The sequence below is a fragment of the Centropristis striata genome, chromosome 7 (assembly GCF_030273125.1).
Source record: "Centropristis striata isolate RG_2023a ecotype Rhode Island chromosome 7, C.striata_1.0, whole genome shotgun sequence".
NCBI lineage: Eukaryota > Metazoa > Chordata > Actinopteri > Perciformes > Serranidae > Centropristis > Centropristis striata.
In genome coordinates this window covers 23,061,003-23,086,000 of record NC_081523.1, presented here as the reverse complement: position 1 = coordinate 23,086,000, position 24,998 = coordinate 23,061,003, and the positions used below count along the sequence as shown (strand labels likewise).

At 39.3% G+C, this 24,998-nt stretch overlaps 1 protein-coding gene across 1 annotated transcript in view; it reads left to right on the top strand.

Moving 5' to 3' along the window:
* The window catches only part of LOC131975077 (dmX-like protein 1), a 63,481-nt gene that overhangs the window by 31,495 nt on the left and 6,988 nt on the right, over positions 1 to 24,998 (top strand). Inside the window, exons 27-48 of the mRNA XM_059337612.1 lie at positions 744 to 872; positions 1,022 to 1,160; positions 2,223 to 3,019; positions 3,402 to 3,500; positions 4,588 to 4,755; positions 6,934 to 7,125; positions 7,524 to 7,600; positions 9,774 to 9,895; positions 10,557 to 10,814; positions 11,274 to 11,479; positions 12,626 to 12,774; positions 13,011 to 13,096; positions 13,219 to 13,420; positions 14,462 to 14,579; positions 14,983 to 15,045; positions 17,319 to 17,405; positions 18,656 to 18,774; positions 19,248 to 19,398; positions 22,192 to 22,252; positions 22,734 to 22,861; positions 23,418 to 23,495; positions 24,855 to 24,946. Of these exons, the coding sequence (XP_059193595.1) occupies positions 744 to 872; positions 1,022 to 1,160; positions 2,223 to 3,019; positions 3,402 to 3,500; positions 4,588 to 4,755; positions 6,934 to 7,125; positions 7,524 to 7,600; positions 9,774 to 9,895; positions 10,557 to 10,814; positions 11,274 to 11,479; positions 12,626 to 12,774; positions 13,011 to 13,096; positions 13,219 to 13,420; positions 14,462 to 14,579; positions 14,983 to 15,045; positions 17,319 to 17,405; positions 18,656 to 18,774; positions 19,248 to 19,398; positions 22,192 to 22,252; positions 22,734 to 22,861; positions 23,418 to 23,495; positions 24,855 to 24,946 (3,521 nt within the window). The remainder of the gene's footprint in view (positions 1 to 743; positions 873 to 1,021; positions 1,161 to 2,222; positions 3,020 to 3,401; positions 3,501 to 4,587; positions 4,756 to 6,933; positions 7,126 to 7,523; positions 7,601 to 9,773; positions 9,896 to 10,556; positions 10,815 to 11,273; positions 11,480 to 12,625; positions 12,775 to 13,010; positions 13,097 to 13,218; positions 13,421 to 14,461; positions 14,580 to 14,982; positions 15,046 to 17,318; positions 17,406 to 18,655; positions 18,775 to 19,247; positions 19,399 to 22,191; positions 22,253 to 22,733; positions 22,862 to 23,417; positions 23,496 to 24,854; positions 24,947 to 24,998) is intronic.

Below are 24,998 nucleotides of genomic sequence, written 5' to 3'. Positions count from 1 at the left end.
TAGCAACAAACTCAGTTGAAGCTTCTTTCGTAAATGGGGACACTACCTACTGCCTTCATTTCATGGAAATATATTTGCATATTTTTTTCTGTGTTTATGTGTAAACCTGCCTGTTTTTGCATGATTGTTGGAATGGCTGTTTGAAAAGATGTATACAGTAGCACTAGTATTTCTGCAGTCTATTGGGGTAAGTTAACCCATAAAAACACACACAACTCTTTGTCTTTTTGCCCACATATCAAAGGGGCTGCTTCTGCTATCTAGTTTGCTTAACCTTTTATTCATCAAGGTTATTCTTGTTTAGAAAGTCCCTGAAGCAATGTGTCACATTATTTCATCTGTGTGAGTAACTGGAGCTTCTTTCAGTATTTTATGGAAATGAGCATCACCGAGGCGAAGGGCTATCATTGACTTTGTTTAGTCTCTCTAGCTGCAAGGTCAGCTCATTGAAATGCACCTCACACCTTAACAGTTTGGAGCAACTACAATAACTACAACAACTCTCCACTCACTATTTGCTGTGTGCATGGACTTCTATTTTTTTTTGCTTTTTTAAAATTTATCTTTTCTTTCCTTTTCTAAGCAGAAAAACAAACAAAAAAAGCTGTAACTTCTGAAAACCATTATGCGTGTCTGGTGATTATGTCTCATCTTAAGTCTCCCCATTCAGTCCTGTGCCAATAGCTCAGAATCCATTTTAAAATTATAACTGGCTGCTATCTTGCTTTCTTTCCCTCCTCCAGGTGTGTATTGAGAAAATGCAGGACCTACAGCTGGCCCTGGTTATCTCCAGATTGTACGAGTCTGAGTTTGAGAAGGCATCAACCTACAAAAAGATCCTCCAGAGACATGTTCTGGGACAAGACAAGCAGGTACAGAGTTTGTGTACAAGCCTCCACAAGCTGCTGTTTTTATCGTGGAAAATGCACCATTTAATTAAACTAGCCAGTGTCCTCTGACTCTTGAATCTTATTAACTGCACAAACCAGAGTGAGCCATTGTAATTGTCCGTATGCATCAGATTCCAGCTCACCAGGACCCATTCCTGCGGAGCATGGCTCACTGGGTCCTGGAGGACTACAGCAGAGCCTTGGACACTCTACTCGAGCAGCCTGCTAACAGCACCAGCTCTGGATCCACTGAGACCAAATGTGACACTGGTAGGTCTGCAGTGCTATTTATGCTTGTCTTTTCCTTTTTTTACTATCTCTAACTCTCTATGCTGAAGTGAAATTGAGATGATACAGTTGTCAAGTTATTTGTAAATTATAAGTCATTATGAATTAGTAGTTTGGATAACTTTGGTCATTTTTCCCCCATTTTTTTCAATATTTATTGTAGATCTTCACTTTTAGTAACATCCTGATCATTTTTGTTTTCTAATATATGGAATTCGTGAATGACTTACATTTAGACACAATCTGACATTGTGAAACTTGATAGAAGTAGTTGAGTAGCTCTAGTCTGTACTGTCAAAGGCCTTTAAAATATCTTACTGCCTGTCAAATGCAGCACTGCTGGTAAAAACGGGTGGATGGTACTGTAAGTGCTGCGGACTGCACTTTGACACTGTGAGGTTGAATCTGCTACTTTGTAACCATTTTTGGTACTTTGTGTGTGGAACTGTACAAATAATTGCTTCCCACTGGACACACAATACCATTTATTTAAGAACTGGCTTGCCTTACAAATAAATGAAGAACTGACCTAAATATGAACCTCACTTTGACTTAAGGGCCAAACCAGTCCCAGATTAGCATGCCTGTGCTACACGTGTTTCATAAATGATGTTCTCAAAGTACATTTATTATGCTTACAGAGACGAAAAAAAACACTGGCTTATAAAAACTTTAACCCTTTCAAGCCTGTGCAGTTGCAGGGCGTTGTGTTTTTTTGTTCCTGTCATTTGACATAATTTATTCCTGAATGCAAAAGTGTGAAATTCATACATCACCTTTTTGACCATCAGCCGCTCTTAGTAAGCTGTTAGTTTTTGAACTCACAGCTCCTCTCTCTACTCGCCTTTTAGTGACCACAGAGTGCAGTTTGTTGGTGTGTAAGTGCTCACATTGCTGCGTGCCTCAAATCTTTTAGAAGTTGAACAAAGTTCAAGTCAGGCTCCATTTTTGTGTCTGATGCGGTGTCCTTGCCAATTCTTCCTTTAAAACGGTAAAGGTAGCTTGTTTTAAAATCCAGTTTTCTGTCTCATGTATCTGTTATAGGATCCTCTTCTGTGTCTTCATGCAACCCTGAGGTTTTCAACTTTTACACCTACCTTCGCACCCATCCACTCCTCCTCCGCCGCCATTTTGGTTCCTCGGACAAAGCTAAAGTTGGACTGACCGCCGAGGGTCGCAGGGCTGACTCCATTAGCCTGGAGGAGAGGAGACTGTTTTTCACAGCTGCATACGCACACCTGCAAGCTGGCTGCCCCATGTTAGCACTTGAAGTCCTCTCAAAGATGCCCAAAGTCCGCAAGCATTCCAAACCCCCAAACCAAGAGGATACCGGCATCGCTGGGGAGCTCAGTGTTGGGAGCAAGAACGGACAAACATCTGACCCTGATTGGTCTCAGCCGGCTCTGAACGGCTACGAGTCAGACGCAAACAGTTTATCCAACAGCCAGTCAGATTCAGTGCTAAGTTTTGACTGGAGCCAGCCATCTCTGCCACAAACAGATGAGCCCCTGGAGCTGAAGTGGGACAGTGACAAAGACGATGAAGAAGATGATGAGGGTGAAGAAGAAACTAAAAATGGGAAGAGTGTGGGAACTGCAGACAATAGCAGTGTGTTCCAGGACACGCAGGATGCCATGTCGCCGCTAATGGAGACAGTGACGGAAGAGGACAGTGAGGACCGAACCGACTACTTGGCTCCATCTGATGACATCTTGGCGGCCCAGCTGAAGTTTACTGCCTGCTTAAAGATAATGACCAATGAGCTCCGGACACTATCGACGGGGTATGAACTGGATGGAGGGAAGTTACGTTACCAGCTCTACCAGTGGCTGGAGAGAGAGGTAATAGCACAAACATATTCACACACTTTTCTAAACAAAAAATGTTTTATTTTAGATATGGTTATAATATGTGTCTGGTGAAGCTTAATCTGGCTGCACCCTTAAGCTCATTCAATAAAACTTTCATAGCTTACATAACTTCCACACATCTCTGCTGTCTTCATGTTCACTGTTTCAGGACTTTATCTCTCTGTGCGCATTGTGCCAGTGCATATAAACATCATATTGGTAATGATTCCATTGCCTCCCTCATGATATTGTTGGCCTTTTTCTATTCCACAATTTGGTGAAATGTTTTGCTTTCACTCCCACGCATGCAGGATAAAAACCTTCTCGATAAATTGATTTTAAGAATAGATTTTTCTTTTACTGTTTAACCCAGGTGGTGGCTCTCCAGCGTTGCTGCAGCTACAAGCCCTGCTTGCCAGAGCTGTCTGTCCAGGGTGATGGCCCAGTTTCTGGTTTGGTGGAGGAGGAACAGGTGGGTGTAGATAGCTGGCAGCTTCCAAATGTGTCATGTGTCCATGAGGAAAAATCGATGCAGCACAAAAGCACACAGTGTCTCCACACAGTACACTCACTGTGTTTTTACAGATTAAAATGACATTTCAAAGATCCACAAGTTTATTTATTTGTATATTATATTTTATATTATTATTTTATTTGTTTATTTATATTTGTTGACAGAAAAAATGAACCCTCTGAACCCCAAGCAGTTTCAGCCGATGTTTTGCTCCTGTCACATTTTACTCACTGTGGCCTCGTTTTGCACTGCAATATATCAGTCCCACACCTCAATGGAAATGGCAAAATCATGGCTAGAAGTAGGGAGAACTCAAAAATGTCTTTTAAGCAGTATAGCATAATTCTAATCCAAAGAGTTGAATTTTTGATAATTTATTTTACAAAAACATCAATCATCACAATCATAGTGGAACCTACAACATGTTTCCAAGTGCCCACAAGTGTTACCAAAATTTACATGCTATACATATTGAACTATTTAGTTTTTCATTTACAGTTAAGCACCTCTTCTGTCCTCTCCCCTCTGCTCTGTGTAAACAACCTGCGGTTCAGTCAATGTTTTACTGATTTTTTTCTCACAAGACTGGTGGTCTCAGCCAAGTCATTCAAGGCTTCCCAGTTGTGTTGAGGAGTGCAGAGTTTTTGATTAGTGAAAATGATTTGTTTTGGGGCAGAATGTAAATGAGACATGTAGATTAAAGTGACTTTGATGGAATATCACTATTTTAAGCTTTGATTATGTCACTTTTAATGACGGAAGCATTCATCAGATATGATCTGGTCAGGGGCCTCCAGAAAGTTGAAAATCTAGCGATAATTCCTGTTTGTATAGTGTCTCTCTGCGATAAAGAAAATATGCTTTTAAAACCTGCCTGCAGGTTTTGGGGTTCCTAGGGTTAAGGTGCATCGTTGAAGAACATTCTTGTTTTTAAAGATCACGGGGGGCTTTTATTTAAACACTAGCCAACTGCAAGCGTTGGCATGTTAAGTGGGATGTTATTTGATTTGTCTGTGAAACTAATAAAATAAAAATGATTTTCCAGCCCGGGAGCCCTCGAGGTGACAGCCAGAGGAGCAGGAGACACTGGCTGCAGAGTAACCAGCCTTTACTGAGGATGTTTCTGAGCTACTGCAGTTTGCATGGCTCCCACGGGGGAGGACTGGCTTCTGTGCGCATGGAGCTCATACTTTTGCTTCAAGAGTCTCACCAGGTAATTAAAATATACACAAATGCAAACTAAAAGCCACTGACAGTTGCATCCCAGTTAGTCTGGCTCTGTAGTTGGTGTGAGTTTGCTCTGACCATACCTGACAACACAAATTAAACCTGTTATTTGTCCTACTTATTACTAATTACTTAGAAAAGAGTGTTACGTCCACAGTTGTCTCAGGCTAGGGGGTAAGCTTTGTTGTTAAAATAACCCATGGGTAAAAAGGAAAAACCAAGTAAACAGAGTATAAGCAAAATAATGATTTATTAATACAATTAAGTAATTACCAAACTACACAAATTTAATTCAACACTACTTTCCAAAACAGGAAGCGACAAACAAAGTATACTAAATTAACCCATTTTAACTTAATAAAAACTAAATAGAAAACACTAACACAACTGCAGACTCCAAAACACAACTAGCACATATAGCTTTCACAACCACTGTATGCAGACTTTGCAACCAACACATGCAGCTTTCTACTGTTGGGTGGCCCACTGGCCTTGTCTGCTTGGGCCTCCACTCTATTTAACCATCACTTCCTTAACTAGTTAACTCGACCTCTCACGGTAACCTGGGAGGACGTGCAAAAGGCGGTCCCTAAAAGGAGAAAATGACAAACAAACACAAATCCACTCAGGCTGTAACACAGTAATTCTCCGACTAGTAAACTAGTAGTTTTGCTACAACTAGTTTTCAACACTCAAGTTCTTTTTCTTTTTTTTCTTTTCTTTGTACTGCTGTAGTTCTTGTTAATCTTCTGAGAGGAACAGTGGGCCTCTCCCTCCAGAGAAGCTGCATGATGCAGACACACTTTACACTTGACATCCAACACACCCAACACATCCTGCTGAACACTGACAGGAGTCAACCTGCCTTCAGAGAAAACAGAGTTATTGACATAGTCAGACAAATAAACATCTGGGTGACACACTAGCTCATCACTTGCACAATCAAAGGCCAAGACAACTTTTGGTGTGGGATGCACCTTCCCACCAGCAATGTCATTCTCCATTACAAATTCTTGTACTTTTCATAGGAAAACTAGAAAGAACAGCCACAGGGAAATGACCACTAAACCACTCCAGCCATAACAAAGAGCAACAAGTATTAAGTGGACACAATATATACAGAAATGGAGCACAAAATACAGAAAAATAAAACCATCAGCTGTATGTAAAAATATTCACAGTGGCAAGAAGACCTATGACATTATTTAATTGATCAATTGATCATGGAGAAGGACCAACATAAAGCAGTCTGAAAAGTTGTCTTAATGCCATCAGATTCCCAAGACATATACATAAACACACACACACACACACACACATACCCTCACAGAGTCACTCACAGACCCACTTGTTGTGCACTGTCGACTGTCTGCTCACCTGAGACAATGGGCCGGCTGGCTGTGCTGATTCTCCCAGCCCGCAAAGGAGGTCTTGCCTTAGGCTGACAATTCAAAGGTTGAGTCAAATTTTAGGAGGTAAATATCTCAATGAACAGCACAGAAACGGCGTTCTTGAATGTTAGCACAGTCGACGTGCACTGGGAGTTCTGTTGACTTTCTCACTTTGATTTTGAAATAAGAGCTGTTTCTTTTGTCCCAGCTCTGCTCCCATGGTTGTTAAATTTCTTTATTGTTGTTGAGGAAATTTCTGTATTTTTCCTTTGTCTTAACTTCTGTCGGCCTAGAGAGCTTCTGTGAAGGAGGTTAGTGACAACTGAATGTGATTCATCAAGTGTGACGAACATAAGCCTGTGGTATTCTTGCACAGAGAGTTATGTTCAGGGATCTAGTAAACAGACAAAAAAACGGATACCCCTTCGTTGCCCATCTCTTCTTTTTAGCTCTTAAAATGTCATTCACGCATACACTAGAAAGTACGGGATCATGTATGAATTATTTTTTGCTCAGAGAAAGGCTTTGTTTTACAGATCAAAGCATCAACTCTCAATTCCCAGGGTTCCTTTGTGAGCTGTCTCTTTTACTCTCTAAAAAAATAAATCAGAAAGTTGACTATGTCTGCTCTTATTTTAAGTCTACTGTGGTGTAAGTTTATGGGTAAGTTATGCACATGTCCCTGTGTAAGGTGTTTTTTTAAAACAGTGTATGCATTCATTGATTCATTTGTTCCTCTAATGACTGAACCAACATCTCAATGTGTAAAACAGGATGACTCCATCCAGTCAGCGGTGATGCCATGTTGTCAGCCAACCGCTATCCCTCTTCTGATGGCTTGCACGGCAAATGTAAAGACAGTGGTGGCCAATCCCATCGTCTACCTGACCAACCTGGCTCATGACATCTTGCAGACCATCAATTCACTGGACTCCCCTCCACATCCTGATGTTGTTAACAATGAGGTAAGGCAGTCTCTGTTCTTCTGCATCTGCTACTGTCGATTGCATGAATGAACATTTTTTCTTGTTAGAAGAGATATAAATGTTCCAAAATTAAAATAGGTGTGCAATGTTTTAACAATGTTTTAACTCTACTCCTGCCTGCTTTTTTCAACTTTAAAATTTCTCAATCAGTCCGAACAATTCTTAAAAAGAAAAAAGAAAATCAAGGGAACCATATCAAAAGAATTGTTTAAACATATATTTATTGAAACCAAATTTACAGTTTGTTTTCGGTTTTGATTTTTAACAAATTCTTGGACAAAAAGTTTCATTGTGTTCTTTTAGTTTTTGTTAATTTGTGTTATTCATGTACCTCTAAAGACTAAGTAATTTGTTTTTTATCTCTTGCCTCATTTCAGATTTATGTGATGCACACATTGGCTGCCTCCCTGTCAGCCTGTATATATCAGTGTCTGTGTGATGCTCACACCCATAGGTAAGAGATTTTAAGCTGTTTGCTCTCTGTGTTGTGGAACGACCCCCTCATAAAGTAATTAACAGCTTCGTAGTGACCTTAAATATATCACAAACCTCAAGCTTTTTCGAGCCTTCCATTTCTACCAAAATCTTTGGAACAGATCTTTGCACAGCTCATATACCCAATGTTTGAAAAAGTGCTTTTATTCAGCCTGACTAAAAAGGCTTTGAGTTCATAGTGGGTATCTACACTGCAGCATCTCTCCGAGCAAGCTTCTTGAATTCTTTATATGATTTCAAGTGATGCTTAACTTTGATACAGCTTCTTCAATTTTCCACCACATTCACCTTGACACGACTCCATTAACAGCACTCGCCGCCACTGGATTATTTATCTGTCAAGTGTGATCTGACTTTGTTTTCCTGTTCTAAGCATTAGCATAAAGAGACAAAATGCTGGCTAAGATGATGTTCATTTGGTTTTGTGTGCATGCGTGTGTGTGTGTGTGTGTGTGTGTGAGAGAGAGAAGGTTTTTAGACTTATTGGAGCAGAATAATAAGAGATAAGGGGGAAGGGACATGACTACTGGTAACCAAGCAAGAGGCTAATTCACACATACATCGCAAGTCAAACACTACAAATGTAATACCAAAAAAAAAAGTTTTTCCAAATGGTCTTGTTTTTGTAAAATCATCTCAGCACATGCTTAAGGCTGCTTTAAAAGCACAATAGTGGTGTGTTTTAAGACATGGAAAGACACAAACATGCTGGAAGTTTGCTAAACAAAAATATGACAGTCACTTGTCTGTTCTGATCGTGTTGAGATTGATTTATTAAAGCTGCAAGGCTGCTGTTTGTCATTCTTATTGTAAATACTTAATTAGGTTTTTGGTTTTGACAGATGGGAGGAACATTGTTTATTTAAGACACGTACGTACCATAACTCCCGATCACTTTGACAGCAACCCAGTAGGATTCAAACTTCAGATGGATGGTTGCATGTGTGTTTGGCTTACAGCTGTGCTGCTGCTGTGTGAGTTCCTGTCACGATTCTGCCAGATTGCTTGATGTTGTACGGAGTCATTTTTACTTCTGCTTGACCAGCCTGGGACCTTTAAAGTCACAGTGCTGTGACCCAAGGCATAGATTTGCTTGTATCAATTAAATAATGTGTCAAAAAGAGTTTTCTTTAAGCTTAGAGGGAAAATTCATTATTCTTTCAGAGCAAGATCTCTGACCTTGGTATTTCAAACCTCGCACTACTCTGAGCTTTGTGATTAAATGAGCACTTGGTTTTGTATCTTACTTATCCACCGTATACTTTTCTCATTCACACAACCAGCCTCCTATCACACACTATTGGGAGTTGAACAGTCTAACTAAATTAGCAGGGCTTTTTCTAATTTAACACCGTCTTTGTTATGGTAATTATGATATAAACTCTCCTGGTGTGTCTCTGCAGAGGTTTGATGTAATTGTGCTGCTGTTTCTTCCTCTCGAGTGTGTGATCCAGAGAGCGAGTGTAAGAGTGTGAATCTTTTAAAAGGTACTTCAGGATGTAGGTTGCGGGGTTGAGTGTAGCTGACACGTTGACAGTGTTTTGATATATGTTCTGCTCTTTTCAGTCTCTGTCATCATGTTAACTTGAGTTTAATTTAGTTAATCATTTAGAAACGTACTCACAGGTGCATCCATATGAAGGCTGAAAGCACTAGAGGTGACTTTAGCTGTACATTTGCAATGTTGTGCGTGACATAATGTATTAAATTTGTAGTGAGAATTCCACACTGCCACTCCTCCATCTGAATGATGTTCTCTTTGACTTTGAGATTCTTTTTGATGTAGAGTCATCTCATATTCTCTGTAAAAAATCAAATCCTCTGCAACAATCCAAGATTTTTTGTGTGCATGTGTTGAAAATCTTCTTGACGTGAGAACTTGAGTACTGACGCTTTATTCATCATAAAGCTTTTCTTCTCTATTACCAAACAGCATGGATGGACCCCTAACCTGAGATGCAGCCCATTAGTATTTCATGTTTTGACAGAAGGAGCTTACTGTAGAAATATCATCCAGAGTAAAATTTAGACAGAATGTAATTGCACCACCTAACCTAACTTCCAGCATTTCACGTTTGATATGTTGTTCACTTGTACTGACTGTGTGCGGTTGCTTTCTATGTCTCCCGCAGCCATGTGAACCAATTCACAGGAATCGTGTATCAGAGTGTTTTGCTGTCTCAGAAGCAGCCCGTCAGGACTGTCAGCATGGATGAGTCTGTTCAGCCCAACACTTCCCCTGCACAGTGGCCAGGTAAATCTGCCAAACCAAACATCTTTTTTCACCTGAATTAAAAGAAACAAAGAATATTTTTTCTATTGTCAACAAGCAAAAAACCCAAACCAACAGTGCCCATTCAAGCACATACGTTTCAACTCAATTTCAATTTAAATTGTTAAAAACAGGTCATGTATTTTTATCCAAGATAAGTTTTTAATCAGAAGGCAATTCTTGTGAATAAACATGAATTCACAGGAAGCAAAATAATAACAAACCCACTAAATGTAGAAAAGTATGATTAGTTTAGAAAAATCATTAAACTTAAATAGAAAAGTGATAAATAATTTAATCTCCTTTATCTTTGTTTGCTGTTTGTGGTCCTGCACCAGTAACTAATTGTGGTTGGGCGTGCACAATATCCATCCTGTCAACCTTTTCCTTTAGTTAAACCTTTTGATGAATTAATGATGTGTATATTCTGCTTTCAGTTTGTTTGTTTTTTCTTTCTTTTTCAAACACAAATGTGTTTTTGCTGTGATTTGTGTTCATTTTTTCACATTGGATATTTTATTTTGCTCAGCTATTTCAAATTGCAGTTCTTTTACAGTTTACACATTGTGATCGGTTCTGAAAATGCTGTTGTGTGCCTCTCCTTTGCGTCTCCCCGCTGTCCTTCCTCGTGGCCTCTCTCCAGGTATAGCCTCTCTGATTCGCCTGTTGAGCTCAGCAGGCGAGGAGAGCCAGCCAGGCTTAGCTGTGCTGCTCTGCGAGATCCTGACTGCTGTCTTCCTCAGTCTATTTGTTCACGGCATGGCCACTCACTCCAGCAACGAGCTGTTTCGCATCATGGCCCACCCCCTCAACAGCAAGCTCTGGGTGACTGTGTTCGGAGGAGGCGCCAGGGCTCCTGTCCTCGAGAAACCCATCAGTCCAACAAGAACACCCCCACCAGGTTTGTAGGAATTAGTTTTCTTTCTGAAGGTCCACCTGAGTGGCTTTCTCTCCATGGGGTTTTTCTCTTGGAGGTGACCCAGTAGCTAAATCACATCAGTGCTGCTAAATTAATTGGATTCCCGTCTGTAGGTCATAGTGAAATCCATCAACCTATTACAGTGGAAGCTGTTTCCCTCACACTCTGTCTGTGCTGCTCTCTCATGCTTGGCAGAGAAAACCTGATGTAATGCAACTGTAACATCTGTTTATTTGGCTAAATATGGGCATTTTAAACTACTTTTTCTTCTACTTTTAGGATGCAGGATTTCAGAATGTTATTGTTTTCAGCAAAGTATGAGCGTGTCAGATTCGTATGTCTTGTGTATGACGTGAAAATGCATGAGTGGGTAAAGTTGTGATGGCAGATGAAATCCTAGATGCAGCAAATTAACAGACTTTTTTTTTCTTGACATCCCAGTCTCACCAAGCGGCTCAGACAAGAAGTCCAGACGTTTCAGGCTTCTGTCATCACGAAGTGGATCGAAGGAAGAGTCAGGGATAGAGCGGGAGGTCCCATCCAGTCCCAAGCAGCCCGGTCCTGTAGTGGAACAAGAAGCCACCTCCATCTTTAAAGAACGATTTGTCCCTCCAGAGCTCAGCATTTGGGATTACTTTATCACTAAGGTAATACAGGATATCACTAACAACCCCAACACAAATCTGGTCTGACGTGACCCTTTCATTTCCAGTTTTCTTTCTGTTCTGATCTGTATAGACTTTTCATTCAGAGAATGTTCATATGAAGGTTCGTGTATAAAAGTATAACAAAATTTTGACAATATTATGGTTAAATTTAATATATTATTAACTTTTTTTAACTATTGGTTTTATTACATGGCTTTGTTGAATACTTGTTTCTGGTTGGTCAATTGCAGCATTCTACAGCCTTTTATTTGCAAATAGCAACCAGTTGCAATGAAAGGATTTCGTACCCTGGAGGACCACAGTCAATCAAATAAATTTGCAGAAAGAAGTCTAATAAATTTAACATCAGCTTTGCCAAAAAACAATATTTTTCTGTAACTGCTTCTTAAATTTTTCTTACAATATTAACATATTTGGAGGGGAAGAATCTTTGGATTCATGGTAAATTAACTTTTCCCAGGTAAGAAAAGAAGAGAACAGATGAAGCAAGTGAGGTTAAAAAGGCACAAAGAGCCTGGCAACAGTGAAATATACAAGACTGAAAAAGACCGACTTGATGTACCAATGTTTTTATGTCTGATTAAATTTTGGAGGTCAAAGGTCAACGTCACTGTGACCTCACAAAGTATATTTTTTTAGCCATAACTCAGGTATTCATACACTAATTAAGACAAAATTACACAAATTGTAATAGGATAAATGTTGTTGTGATTACCTCATATTCCGCAAAATATCAACAACTCAGGAACAGAAGGAGAGTCATTTGTTCAGATACTGAATTAGTGACACTAATGTTGCTCGTCCTCCATGAAACTCTGCTGATTGTACAGATCGTCTATGCTACCAGGCTGAAAATGTGTGTGATGCAACTAGTCTCGACGGACATGGATGTAAATTACTACTTGACTGGTTTGTGGAGGCATACAACCACGAGGCAGCGATTCTAGTTGATGTATGGATTTCTTTGGTAAATAGCCATTAAATATGCAGGAAAATGTGCAGCGAGCTAATCACGATGCATTATCCCTTACATAATGTACTGAAAAATGACTGGCAGTGTATGAAAACAACAAAAAGTTATCTTTGACTAGCTAAGACAGTGTGTTTTGTTTTTGTGTTTTTTAGCCGTTGCTGCCACCATCAGAAAACAGAATTGAATATGACTCGGAGGAGAGCCAGGGCAGTCAAGATGAAGAGGAAGATGATGATCAATATGACGATGTTTTTGACCCCAGCTCTCCGCAAAGGGAGCATTCAAACCACAATTCATACAGGTGACGATGTGGCATTCACTCATCTTCTGTTCAATTCAAGCTGCCTAGAGTAAACCTGCATATGTTGACAGATGTTTGTGTCTTTCAATAATGTTGTATTCTGCCTCTAAATTTTGCTCCGTATCCAGCTTGAACACACTTCTATGTTCCCAGTTTTGTTTTGTTATTGGACTAGTATAGGATGGGTATGATGAAAATTATAATCTGATTTGTAATGGCTCTGTTGTTCCTCTCAGCTGGTGTTTGATGCGTCTGGCAATGGTTCAGCTGGTGTTGGTCAACCTCAAGTCCTTTTACCCAATGGCAGGATATGATCTATTAGGTAAACACTAAAATGCATCAGACACACTGTTCTGTACTAACATCCAGGATGTAAATCAATTCCGCTCCATTTCTCACTGCCTGTCTTAGCTTATCTTGTCTTCTTGCTTCTACTTAACGCAGATCTGCCTGTGGGCTCTCCTTTGTGTCACGCCGTGTTGAAGACGCTGCAGCGATGGGAGCAGGTGCTGCAGAAAAGGTTGGAGATCTTCGGGGGCCCCCCTTCTAAGTACATCTCCACAGCCCTCCAGGATGAAACGGCCACACCCGGCCCCGCCCTGCTCAGACACAAGGCCCTGTTTGAACCATCCAACACCCCGTTCAGGTACTACCATAAGCTGGGGATCAGTAACATAAGTGATGAGAGAGAAATTAGAAGATTTTAGTCCGTTTTCTTTAATATTATCATCCATGGCCAGAGGAATTATATTTACCGGTTGTCTGTCCATCCATCCAGTTCTCATAAAAGCAATATCTCAGGGAATTTATTCAAATTTTAAAGGTCAAAGCTACAACTTTCTGTTCATTCTCTGGTAGTCCACCACATGCTCATTGGTTTTGCTGATATTGAGCTTCAGGTGATTTTTCTTGCACCATTTAACAAAGCTCTCTTTCACTCCTCTGTAAAAAATAGTCTTGAAGTGAAGACCGCATGTTTCTCACTGTAATCAATATATATATATATCAATATATATCAATAAATATATATCAATACATATATATATATATATATATATATATATATATATATATATATATATATATATATATATATATATATATATATATAATTATTTTTTTATTAAATTCCTTTCACTACATTTTACAGGGACATGCTCTGGTTATTCCAGTTTTGTTATTTTTATTGAAGTGAGTCAACCTCAATGTTTTTTTGTGTTGATAAAGCAATTGACTTTTATAACAATTCCTTTATGAAATCGCTTGAAGACATACAGAGATACTCTTCGGTTTCTAAACACCATGAATATGTGATGTCGTTAAATTGATTACAGTTTAGCCTTCAGCATCAGATATATCTGTACACCACATCCATGCCTTTAAAATGTATTTAGAAATTGTTACTCAGGATCTCCATAGATTCAGTGTTTTAGCCTTCAGCTGATTTGACCCTATTGATTTCCACATGGCCTGTACAGTACGCACTGTGGGGTTTCTCTGAGGAACAGCAGTTACTGTATGTGCAATTGATGTGTTTTGCCTGAAGCACCAGACATGTGGAGTTTTCAGATTAGCACCAAAGGCACGAATCAGAAGATATCTCCTACAACATTTTGTTGTTGTGCTTCAGTGAACTGATTTAATAAATATTAGTGTTAATATGCAGGAGGTGTTGTCTTATTTTCAGGACTAGCCACCATTCAGCGCTGCCAGTGAAGCGACTGTGGCAGTTTCTGGTCAAACAGGAAGAAGTTCAGGAAACGTTCATTCGAAACATCTTCACCAAGAAACGGGACTCAAATGAGGTACACCATGTTTACACCATGCCAACCCGCTGCATGAAGTGCCTCCATGTTGCACAGCTGGCACATTTCCATAAATGTCACTGAATAACACATTAACTGTTTTTCTATGATAAAATCCAACACGTCTGTGTATTTACTCCCAGGCAAACTGTATCATTATTGCTTTAACATTGCTTTTCGCGCATTTGTGCTTTTTTTGTTCTGCATGTAACCACATGTATTATTACCGCTTCCAGTTGCATGTTGATGTTTTATTACAATAATTACACCCTGTTTGATTAACAGCACAATAATTCAGTTTCTGTGTGTGTTTGATTGCATGGTTCATCACTGGTTGTTGTATGTCTTGTATGTTTTTGTGCGTGTGTGTGACTGCCCCGTGCTGCTTCCCCAATCATTAAAGTCGGGTGAGGACCAGACTGACAATATGAAATGTTCAGGGATGGAGGAAACGGGAAACAATCAGGTACTGCTGCTTCAGATAAACTGTTACTTTTGGTATTTGGGTGGGATGGGCGACTGTGTCTGTAACACCAAGTACTGAAAACTGGCAAGAATCAAAACTGTGATTTGATTAGGTACTATGCATATCAGATCTCTTTCTTTTCACAATACATGTTTATATTCAGTAAAGGAAGGTACAGAACTGGTAGTGACATTTGAAAAACTCAAACAATACCCAGCCCCAGAGGTGGGACAGACATTTTTGTGGTAAAGTCCTGGGGCCTCAGTACAGTTAAGCATGACATTTAGGATTTTTGCTATTAGAGAAACATGTTTCCTAACTGCATTTAGGAAAATATCTCATCTTATCCTACAAATTCAGCTATTACAGAAGCAAGGGATTTTCCAAGTTAGGATAGCAAAGACCCTGACATAGATTCAAGATGACCAACCTAAAATGGCAGCAACACTGTTGTTAGGTCGTCCTTAGCTAGCTAGTGGCAGTGAGAGCCGTTAATATGATGGCTTGTCCATCTTGGATAGCCTAACGTTAGATTCTGATCAAAGATACAGGCATGGTAGGACGAGTGCTGATTGAAGAGTCAAATTTACAGTTCTATAAGAAAAGAGATCTGAGATGGATATGGATGAATTTATAATTTGTTTCTGTAACAGATATGATTTTTTCCTATCTTTGAAAAATAAGAAAAGAAAATATAAAATGCAATTAGAATTTTTTTTTTAATGAGACCTCAGAATTATAATCCTTAAAATTGACATTTACTTGTCTTTGCAGTATATCATTAAACCAAACATACTTTTAATCTCTTATGTAAGGCTGCATGATTGTGACAACATACTGCAGAAAATACTTTCAGAATAATTTGCTCAAACAAGAAAAATTATAAACTGTATGATTGATCACACAGTTAACCAGCGTGCTTTACAGCATGTGACGGACTAGAACATCGCTCTAAAGGTGCTCTCAATATCACACCAATTTCAAGTTTGGTTAATTGTGGAAGCTAAAACTTTTATTGAGATTTATGTGTGATTTATCATGCATCCCTGGTCTCTGGGGACGAAAATATATAATGTTTAATTAATTACAGTGCTTCTGATTTGACAAGACCCATAAGTATGCAGTAGTGTGCTGTGCAGATGTTCTGAAACCTTATGAAACATATTTTACATCACCATACTGTGGTGTGGGTGGTACACTCTGCACCGCTTATTAAATATGAGTACATGCACATCATGTGCCTCCTACAGTAGAATAGTAAATGTGGCCCGTCACATATAATATAAGAACCATTACAACTGTGATCTTGACCGAATTACAGTATATATATTTTCTTGGCTACGAACACTGAATGTTTTGTTTGCCAGTGTTTGATATTAATCTTACATTTATCTAAGTATTCATTTGAATGAGAGCCATAAATCCTAAATTGCACTGTACATTGATCCTTCATAGAGGTTTCTAATCTTCTGGCTCTCGCTGTGCAAGCTGCCATGTTGTAGCTACTCCATTTGGCTCAGTATTAATTAACCCAGTCTCTCAGAGGACAAGCTATGAAGCTGAATAGCTTCTGATTAATGGGCCAACACTGTCGCAGTGAATCTGCGCCCCACAGGGATTATGTGCTCGGCGAAAATGGCAAACCACCATATTTAGATTTCTGCAAGTCAAGTTTTGCTTTATTCCATCTGACAGGAGAAAACATGGTCTTTTCCCCTTGAATAAATGCAGTAAAGACTTTAATTCAATCTTATGCTCAAAGGATGGCTGTCTCATTTTGAGTCACATCAAAATGTTACATCTGTATACAATATGCATAGATACAGTGTAACCTAGTACATAGGACATCTATGGTACAGTGTGTGCTTGTACTCATCGCTCAAGGGTTGTTCTGCTCATGCTATCTAATGGCACTAACCCGGTTAAGTGGTTAACAGGACGGCCTGATGCACCTCTCTTGTCCTCTCCTAACCTCTAAAGGCAAGACAAACAAACACACAAACAAAGAGTGCATAGTGTAGAAAACAAAGAGTATGCTTTGGCTCTGTTATAACATTAGCTCTGTTGTCTTCCGCAGCAAATAATTTGACACTTGATTTATCAACCCCTCTCATGGATCTTGTCAGGTCATTGGTTCTGAAGCATGAAGGGAAATGTACTGTGTCTGAAATTATGGTTGTTATTTGTCTGCAGGAAATGTTTTCCAATGTTTCATCTATAATGATTGAATCTCCATGGTGGTGATTTGTGTGTGTGTTCGTTCCTCTGTGCAGACTGAGTCAGATGTGGCCGCCCTCGGAGGAAAGGCACGCATCATCCACAAGGAATCTGACATCATCACAGCCTTTGCCATCAACAAGGTACAACTCCTTTACACAGATGTCACTTAACCACGCAAAAAACGCTGAGAAACAAATCACTGTGCTTTCAGCCAAGGATTTCATTAGTTTGTCAATCTATCTGGCTGCAGTCTGTTTTTATTGAAAGTGGAAACGGACAACTTTTCCCGTCCTAATGTTTCCAAGCAGCATTAACCTTAGTATTGAACTTTTTGCAGACTTTTCTCTTTCAGAGTCTGTAGTGGGCTCAGTTTTAAAGCGACAGAGAAGATAATGGTATCATATAAGGAATCAATGTCATGCTATTTAACCCACAAACTGGGTCCTATGGGTAGCCACGGGTCTCCCCTTTAACCCTCCCCTTCAAACAACACGACACGTTGCTTAGCCTGCTCGCTGACACACGTAACAGGTTAGGAGTCATTTGCTTGTACACATCGCGTCGAGTTAGGAAAAGGTGTAAGGAGCTTTTTAGAATCTTTCAGCTATTTGTTTTTTTCGTCCACAACCCATTGTACACTACCTGCTCTGCACCAAACAGCTGACCAACAAAGTTTGCGACTAGCTTTTGAACATAGTGGAGCATTTAGCAGTTAAAGAGCCAGATATTTAGTTCAGGAATCTGTAAAGACAAAAAAGAGAGCTGAATAATGGACTAAAGAAAAAGCCAGGGACACAAAATAAATGTTAATGTTGATCTTTGTGTGCTTGATGTGTGAATAAGCAATGTTTCATTTTCATAAGGTATTTGAAGATATTTGTCATTGGTGTTTGTCCCCAAGTGGCAAAACAAAATCAGTTAATACTGCTTTAATTAGTTTTAGCCCAGCAGTGCATGGTACCAGTGCCTTCGAGTATAGGAAAACAAAAAGTTTTGCAGTCTGTATTTGAAGTTTTATGCTTTGGTGGGTACAAACAGAATTTTATAAACCTGAATTTAATGCCTTTAGTTTCACTTTGACCTGGAGATTTCAGAGCACACAATTTAAATTCAATTTGCCCCTTTGATGTTGTTGAGTCTTTGTTTTCTTTGTTTGATAAAGGAAGAGGCTCACACTTGTTTGAATATAGCTATTTATTTAATGTAAAGCAGTGGGGCTCATGATCAAAGGAAGGGGCACCTCCAGTCATCATCAAAAGCACGTTGGATGGTTTTGTGACCACAGGCAGAACAGAGTTGAAAAAAGTCTTTGTCTCACCATTTAGCTGAAGCCTCACCCTTATCCTCGCCTGTTACCTAGCTTTTCCACTTTTTGTCCGTCTGTTCACAGGCCAATCGTAATTGTTTAGTCATGGCCTCAACCCATGACATTCAGGAGCTGGATGTGTCATCCATCTTGGCCACACAGATCTTGACATGGATCGATGACGATGACGCCGAAGCCAAAGGGTAAGAGAGAAATCTTTGTGTGTTGTTTAGGCCAGCGGCTGCGAGAGTTCATCCAGAGTAACATCAGCTGGCTTTTCTGCCTCATGCCAGTAGAATGTGGGTGTGGGACAATGTGATTGGTTCAGTAATGATTGTGTGGGCAGTGTTCATGCATCTGCATTGTGTGTTAATGTTTAGGATGTGCAGCATAAGCTGTATGTATTTGTGTATGGACATTCATGAGATATTATCACATTTCAGAACAGGGTCACCTTCTTTAAGTATTTGTTGTTATCATATCATACGTTACCTGTTATCTATAAATGCACATATTGCTGATGTATTTCTGAACTGAAAATACGTAGATGACAAGGATATACATCTTTTTTTGTGTTATTTTCCCAAACTTTCAGTATATTCCCTTTATGCCCTTTTCAACTATGTTACTGTCATGAAAAAACATCATATACCAAATTATTATTCTGTCTCTGTAGTGTTGGTGGTGGTGATGATTTCCTGGTGGTCCATGCACGTGATGACTTTGCTGCCCTCCACGGCACCACACCGTACACCCACAGCAGCCCCGGCACACCCATCAACATGCCGTGGCTGGGAGGAGTGCAGACCGGCCGGGGTGCATCTGTGGTGAGCTCTAGACCTGAAGTTGTATGCAATGATAATACCTGAGCAATTAATTTGCCCCTTGTGTCCCTTGTGTTGCCCCTTCTACTGCTTTATTGATCTCTGTCCTATTTTATAGGGCCATGTGAGTTGTTTTACATGTTTTTGGCCATTAACTGCAAATTGCTTATACTTTACACAGCTGACACTGCGTTCCAAAGCACACATACACAGGGCTTCTCTATGTTTATAGAGGGCTTAGGTGCAAATGATTTAATCTGCAAATTTACATATTGGTAACATTATTACACAGTCCCCGAAAACAAGCATGAGAGCTATGGGGATTATACAAGCCCACTATAAAGCACCAGTTTCTTGTGCTTCGAAAAGTTTAAATCCAGAGAAAGTTTGAGAGCGAGAGTGTCCATGTAACTATAGAAGCTCAATACAGCTGAGCTCCCACTCCCACGGTGAGTACTGTCTTTGTACTTGCCTCACAACTACGAACTGCCCGTGCACGGCGCAAGAGGACATTAGAGACCGCACGCTGTAAGCAGAAGCTGACTGTTGCGGCTGTCGGCTCTTCCAGATGCTCTCCACGTTTTTATGTTAATACAAATTAACCTTAACTTTATAATGGCAGGAAAAAACCCTCCATACATGTATGATTCACTGAATGTAGTTAGTCAACAGTAAAATAATCTAAAACTACTTTTATAATTAAAAAGTTATTTTTAAATTAAGAAAAAAGACAAATATTTCCTTATTTCAACTTCCCAGTTGTGCTGCCTGTTTTTCTAACGAAAAAAAATGTAATCTTCTCATGTTTTACTATGGTCTCACATTTTATCGATCAGATACTTGCAAATCTTGGTACATGATGACAATACACTTAAAAAAGTGAAACTTGCTTGGGTTAGTTGATCCATCACAGTGACCATTTTGTTACCTTTATTGCTGTTTTGATTTTTACTTTACGTATATATACTATATTTTTTACTAAGGTTTTTTGTGGGTGTGACAGTGACAAAACATTTAAATCAGCTGCAGTATCATGTAAAAACAGTTAGTAGTTAAACAAAACTTTGAAAATCCAGCCGTCTATACTGTGACGATAGTTTATTATACTCCTCACTGATTCTCTGGAATTAATCGATGTCTGTTGCTTCGCATCTTCCTTCTATGTACTGAAAGCAAAATCCTCGAAGCTGTTTAAATGACTTTAATTAATAATTCATCTTTCTCAGGTCTCAGTTTGCCAAAAGCATCATGGCTGCTAACATTAGCTTCTCTCATTGACTCACAAAGGAACAAAGCTGTTGCTTACTGCAACAGCTTGTGAGACACCAGGCCAAACCTCTATCATTTTTATGCTTTTTTTTAATGGTGAAGTCAGTACAAGCTGTTCTACTGAGCAGAGAAACTTGGCGTATGCAATGAGGAGGGAGATTGATTTTATTCTGGTGGTAACAGTGTCTTTGAATTGAGTCAGTTGTGAGTCATGTTTTGTTGATATTAACCAGCTCGCTCGATGCTCCTGATATGCAGACTGGACAGTAAGAGCAACTCTGCATCGTAATTATCAACCAGTCAGGCTGTGTGCTCAAGGTTGGAGCAGAATACATTTAGAGACAATAATAAATAAAATCCTTGGCAGACATTACTGTTAATGTCTGCCTCTCTGGGCCACCAGTCATTATACAGGACAGGAAGTAGCAACTCAGCCACAGTATATTAAGACAATTTATGCTATATGCTGATCGAACAACCATCCATTAAGCTGTAGCTTAAATGAAGCATTAAATATATATGTACTTTGGCATAAAGATTAATTAAGATCACATTTTTCTGACCTTTTAAGTGGATTTTAACTACAGATGAGCCCCTTTCAGACGTGCACCTCGTTATGTAAATGTTGTGGCACTTTTTAAATTTACATAAAAGTTAATGGCAATCTATTAGAAACAAGCCATTAGTTTAACAGGTAGGGGAAGATGGCAATGTATGTATTCAGTGTGTGAAAATGCCTTTAGAACAGTTTTATATTGTTTAAAGCATCTACAAGGAAGTTTCATTTTGTGTCGACTTTTGCGGCCCTTGCAGACAAACGCAGTAGTGTTTCCATGAGCACCACAGCCTCGTGTCGCAAAAATCCTAACCTGGAAAGTGTGTGCATTTATTTTAAAATTGGGTGAAAGAGAGACACAACTTATTTTTAGTTTACTAAACTCATATTCTTGCTTACTGTCACATATCCAGTCATGGAAAAAAGACCATTGTTTTTTTCAATTTCTTGTTCATTTTAATGCCTGTTACAAATAAAGGTACATTTGTCATAAAAAAAAATAGCTCATAAGAGTTTAATTTAAGAGCTGATATCTTGTCATTTTCCATGGTTCTCTTGATAATAACCAAATAACCAAAATCCTTATCAATAAAACCAAGGAAAATTAAATTAAACTCTTATGAGCTATTTTTGTTGTTATCATTATATTCGTCCAAATAAATGTACCTTAAGCCAGGCATTGAAATGAACAAGAAATTGAAGAAAACTAAGGTGGTCTAATATTCTTTTCATTTTTCCTCTTTCATTTTTTTTACATGACTGTAGGTCACATTTAGGCATCAGTGTGAAAGTGTAACTTTTTTTTATCAGTTAAATTATTCTCATAGTTGCTTTAACAGTTGACTGCTTCATTACAATGTACTGTACTTGTCCCTGTTGTAAGGAATTTACCATCATCAAGTTTGTTTTCTACTATTGTTGGCTTACTTAACATCTTCTTCTCCTCCTCCTCTTCACTTTTCTTCTCCCAGATGATCAAGAGAAATATCAACAATGTAAGAAGAATGACCTCCCATCCCACACTGCCTTACTGTAAGTACGACTCTGATGTGTCTGTCAGTACATTAGAAGAGTGTCCGCCTCTTAAAGGTGCTCTCCAGACATTATATTTCTCCTGTTTAAAAAGCAGCCTCGAAGGGATGATTACATCACCCAAAAAGTTTCTCATATGTGAATTTTTAGCAAGTGGCAAACTTTTTTTATTCCTGGTCCCAGTGCTGCTGTTGGTTTAGAAAAGGCTGAGTTAGCCATACTTGCTACCACCATTTATTTTTCAGTCACAGTGCAGAGTGGGGATTCAGTTGTGAGGTGTTTGGATGGAATAATTCCCAGCTGGTCGGAAGAACGGCTGCTGAAGTGTGTGTGTGAAATAAACCGTTTACTTTATCAATTATAAAAAAGATGCTTTTGGGAACAAAGAGATGCCAAAACCTAATGTTGGGACCAGTATGCTCGTTGAGATGCACTAGGAAAAAAAAAGCCCATGGCACATTTTGTTTTTCCTGTTTTTCAGACCTGACAGGAGCTCAGGATGGCAGCGTCAGGATGTTCGAGTGGGGTCACTCCCAGCAGATCATCTGCTTCAGAAGTCCAGGCAACTCCAGAGTCACCAGGATACGATTCAACCATCAGGGAAACAAGGTCACACACACATTTATGTAGCGTATACTGAACAGTTAACTTCCACCATTCAGATGTCAAACTATTCTTAGCTTTGCACAAACTGCATTGTGATGTGAGCCTGTCAGATTCAGCAGCATTTTCACACTTTGTCATTCAAGCACGAACCACAGTAGGGAGTTTGGCTCCAGTACATTTTGTTCTTCAGTTGAGTGATTCAACCGCTCTGAACTCAGGCACTCGCCTCAAGCTAATAACTTTCTCAGATGGTGCCTCTCCTGTGCCAGTGCCATCTTATCTGACTGTTCTGGCCAAAAGAGTGAAATATGCTTTAAAGAAAAAAAATTGGAAAGAGAGGACAAGCCTGATTTTAGTTATGTAAGCGGTGCTTGAACTTATGACGCTGTTGACGTGTTTTGGCAGATAATTTGAGAACACTCCAAATCACCAGAAGGGAGAGAAGGTTCTCAATGGGAGCGCGAACACAGGGAAAGCACACGTCAATATGTTTTTGTCTGTGTGATGTAAGATATAATAACTCACAGTCTGATATCTGCTCTCTTAATCTTTTTTGCAGTTTGGTATCGTCGATGCTGATGGAGGTTTGAGTCTCTGGCAGACAAACACGAGTGGGAATGCACCTAAACCATACCTGGTAAGAAACTCACTGAGCTGATCAATCTGCTACTTTTTATTTATTTTTGACAAATGCTCACTATTTGGGACCAGGCTATTTCCTTGGACAAAAGCATTCCTTCTGAAAGTTACATTGCTAAAACTTGAAATTTTTGAAAACAATTTTTTAAATCACCTTTTTCTTAATCAGTTCTTGAATGTACTGTAGAGAGTGACTCTTAGTTGGCCAATTTTTTGTATACAAACATTGAGAATGTACGCCAATAGGGCTCCATAGGAATGAGTTCTTATAACCAGAAGTAAGTTAGCATTTTAGCGACATGGGGTCTAACTTCTCAGTGGTTGTTGGGGACATTAAACATCATCACGCCGGACACTGAAGGGAACTCTCTCACTAGTCCGCTTTACAGCCTCTAGTATTTTTTTTCAGTGCTTTTGGAAACCTTTGTAGATTGTAAATTATGTTAATAAACTATTTATTAGGCTACGGATTCGCTAGCTTGTCAAAACCACTGGTTAGCCTGTTTGAGATCATAGAAGTCATGCGACCGTGGAGTGGTTAGCTATAGCTTATCATAGCTTTTTACTTCTGTCGGCTATATTAACGATTCAAACATCATAGTGTTTATTTGTGAAGATTATCCTTCTGAACAAAATGCGTAAGCATCAGAAACGTGTTTGCCACAGAGCTTAAATCCAATGCAAAAATCCCAACAGGCGAATTCTCCTCATAAACCATATGGCGATGCTTCTTCCGGGTTGGCCGAAAAAAATACGTCATCTTGTTTGCTCTCTATCAGAACATTGTGATTGCAAAGAAAAATAACTGGCAAAGAAGACTACTTTTTTATGGGACTTTTTCTTTATTCTTCTACTGAGATGCTCGATATTATATCAACTTGTCACTCGGGATAGAAGAGTATAAAAAATGTATATGTAAATGTGTAAAATTGTAATGTCATGTATATGTATTAAAAATAAGACTTTTATTAGTAACTTTTTGGTTATGGCAGCCCATCACATGACATGCTCAAGAGGGATTACAACTCTCTTGTGTATTTGAGCCTACTTCAGATTTTTCTGCAACCAACATGCGTGCGCAATTGTGTGTGGTGCTAGAGTGACATGCTCTGATGAGGGGTCTATACACTACACAGTGTGTACGTAACGCACTGCTAATAAATGTGTCCGAAGGACAAACATGCATATAGACAGAAACTCTTCCATTTCAGTTGGACATTTGTTTTTAGTTTTGTCCGTCTAGACATTCTTAGTGTCCTCATGCTTTCTTCCTGTCATTCCCATTTTTGTTTACTATTCTCCTGCTTTTCTATTACTGTCATTGTTAATAACCGTCTTCTTTGTTTCTCTCTGCCAGACGTTGCAGTGCCACAACAAGACAGCTCACGACTTCGTCTTCGTGGGCTCCTCCTCCCTCATTGCCACTGCAGGTCTTTCAACAGACAACAGGTAAGAGAGTTGAGGGAGAATTTTGTCTTCAAAAGCCATCTTCAGAAAGTTT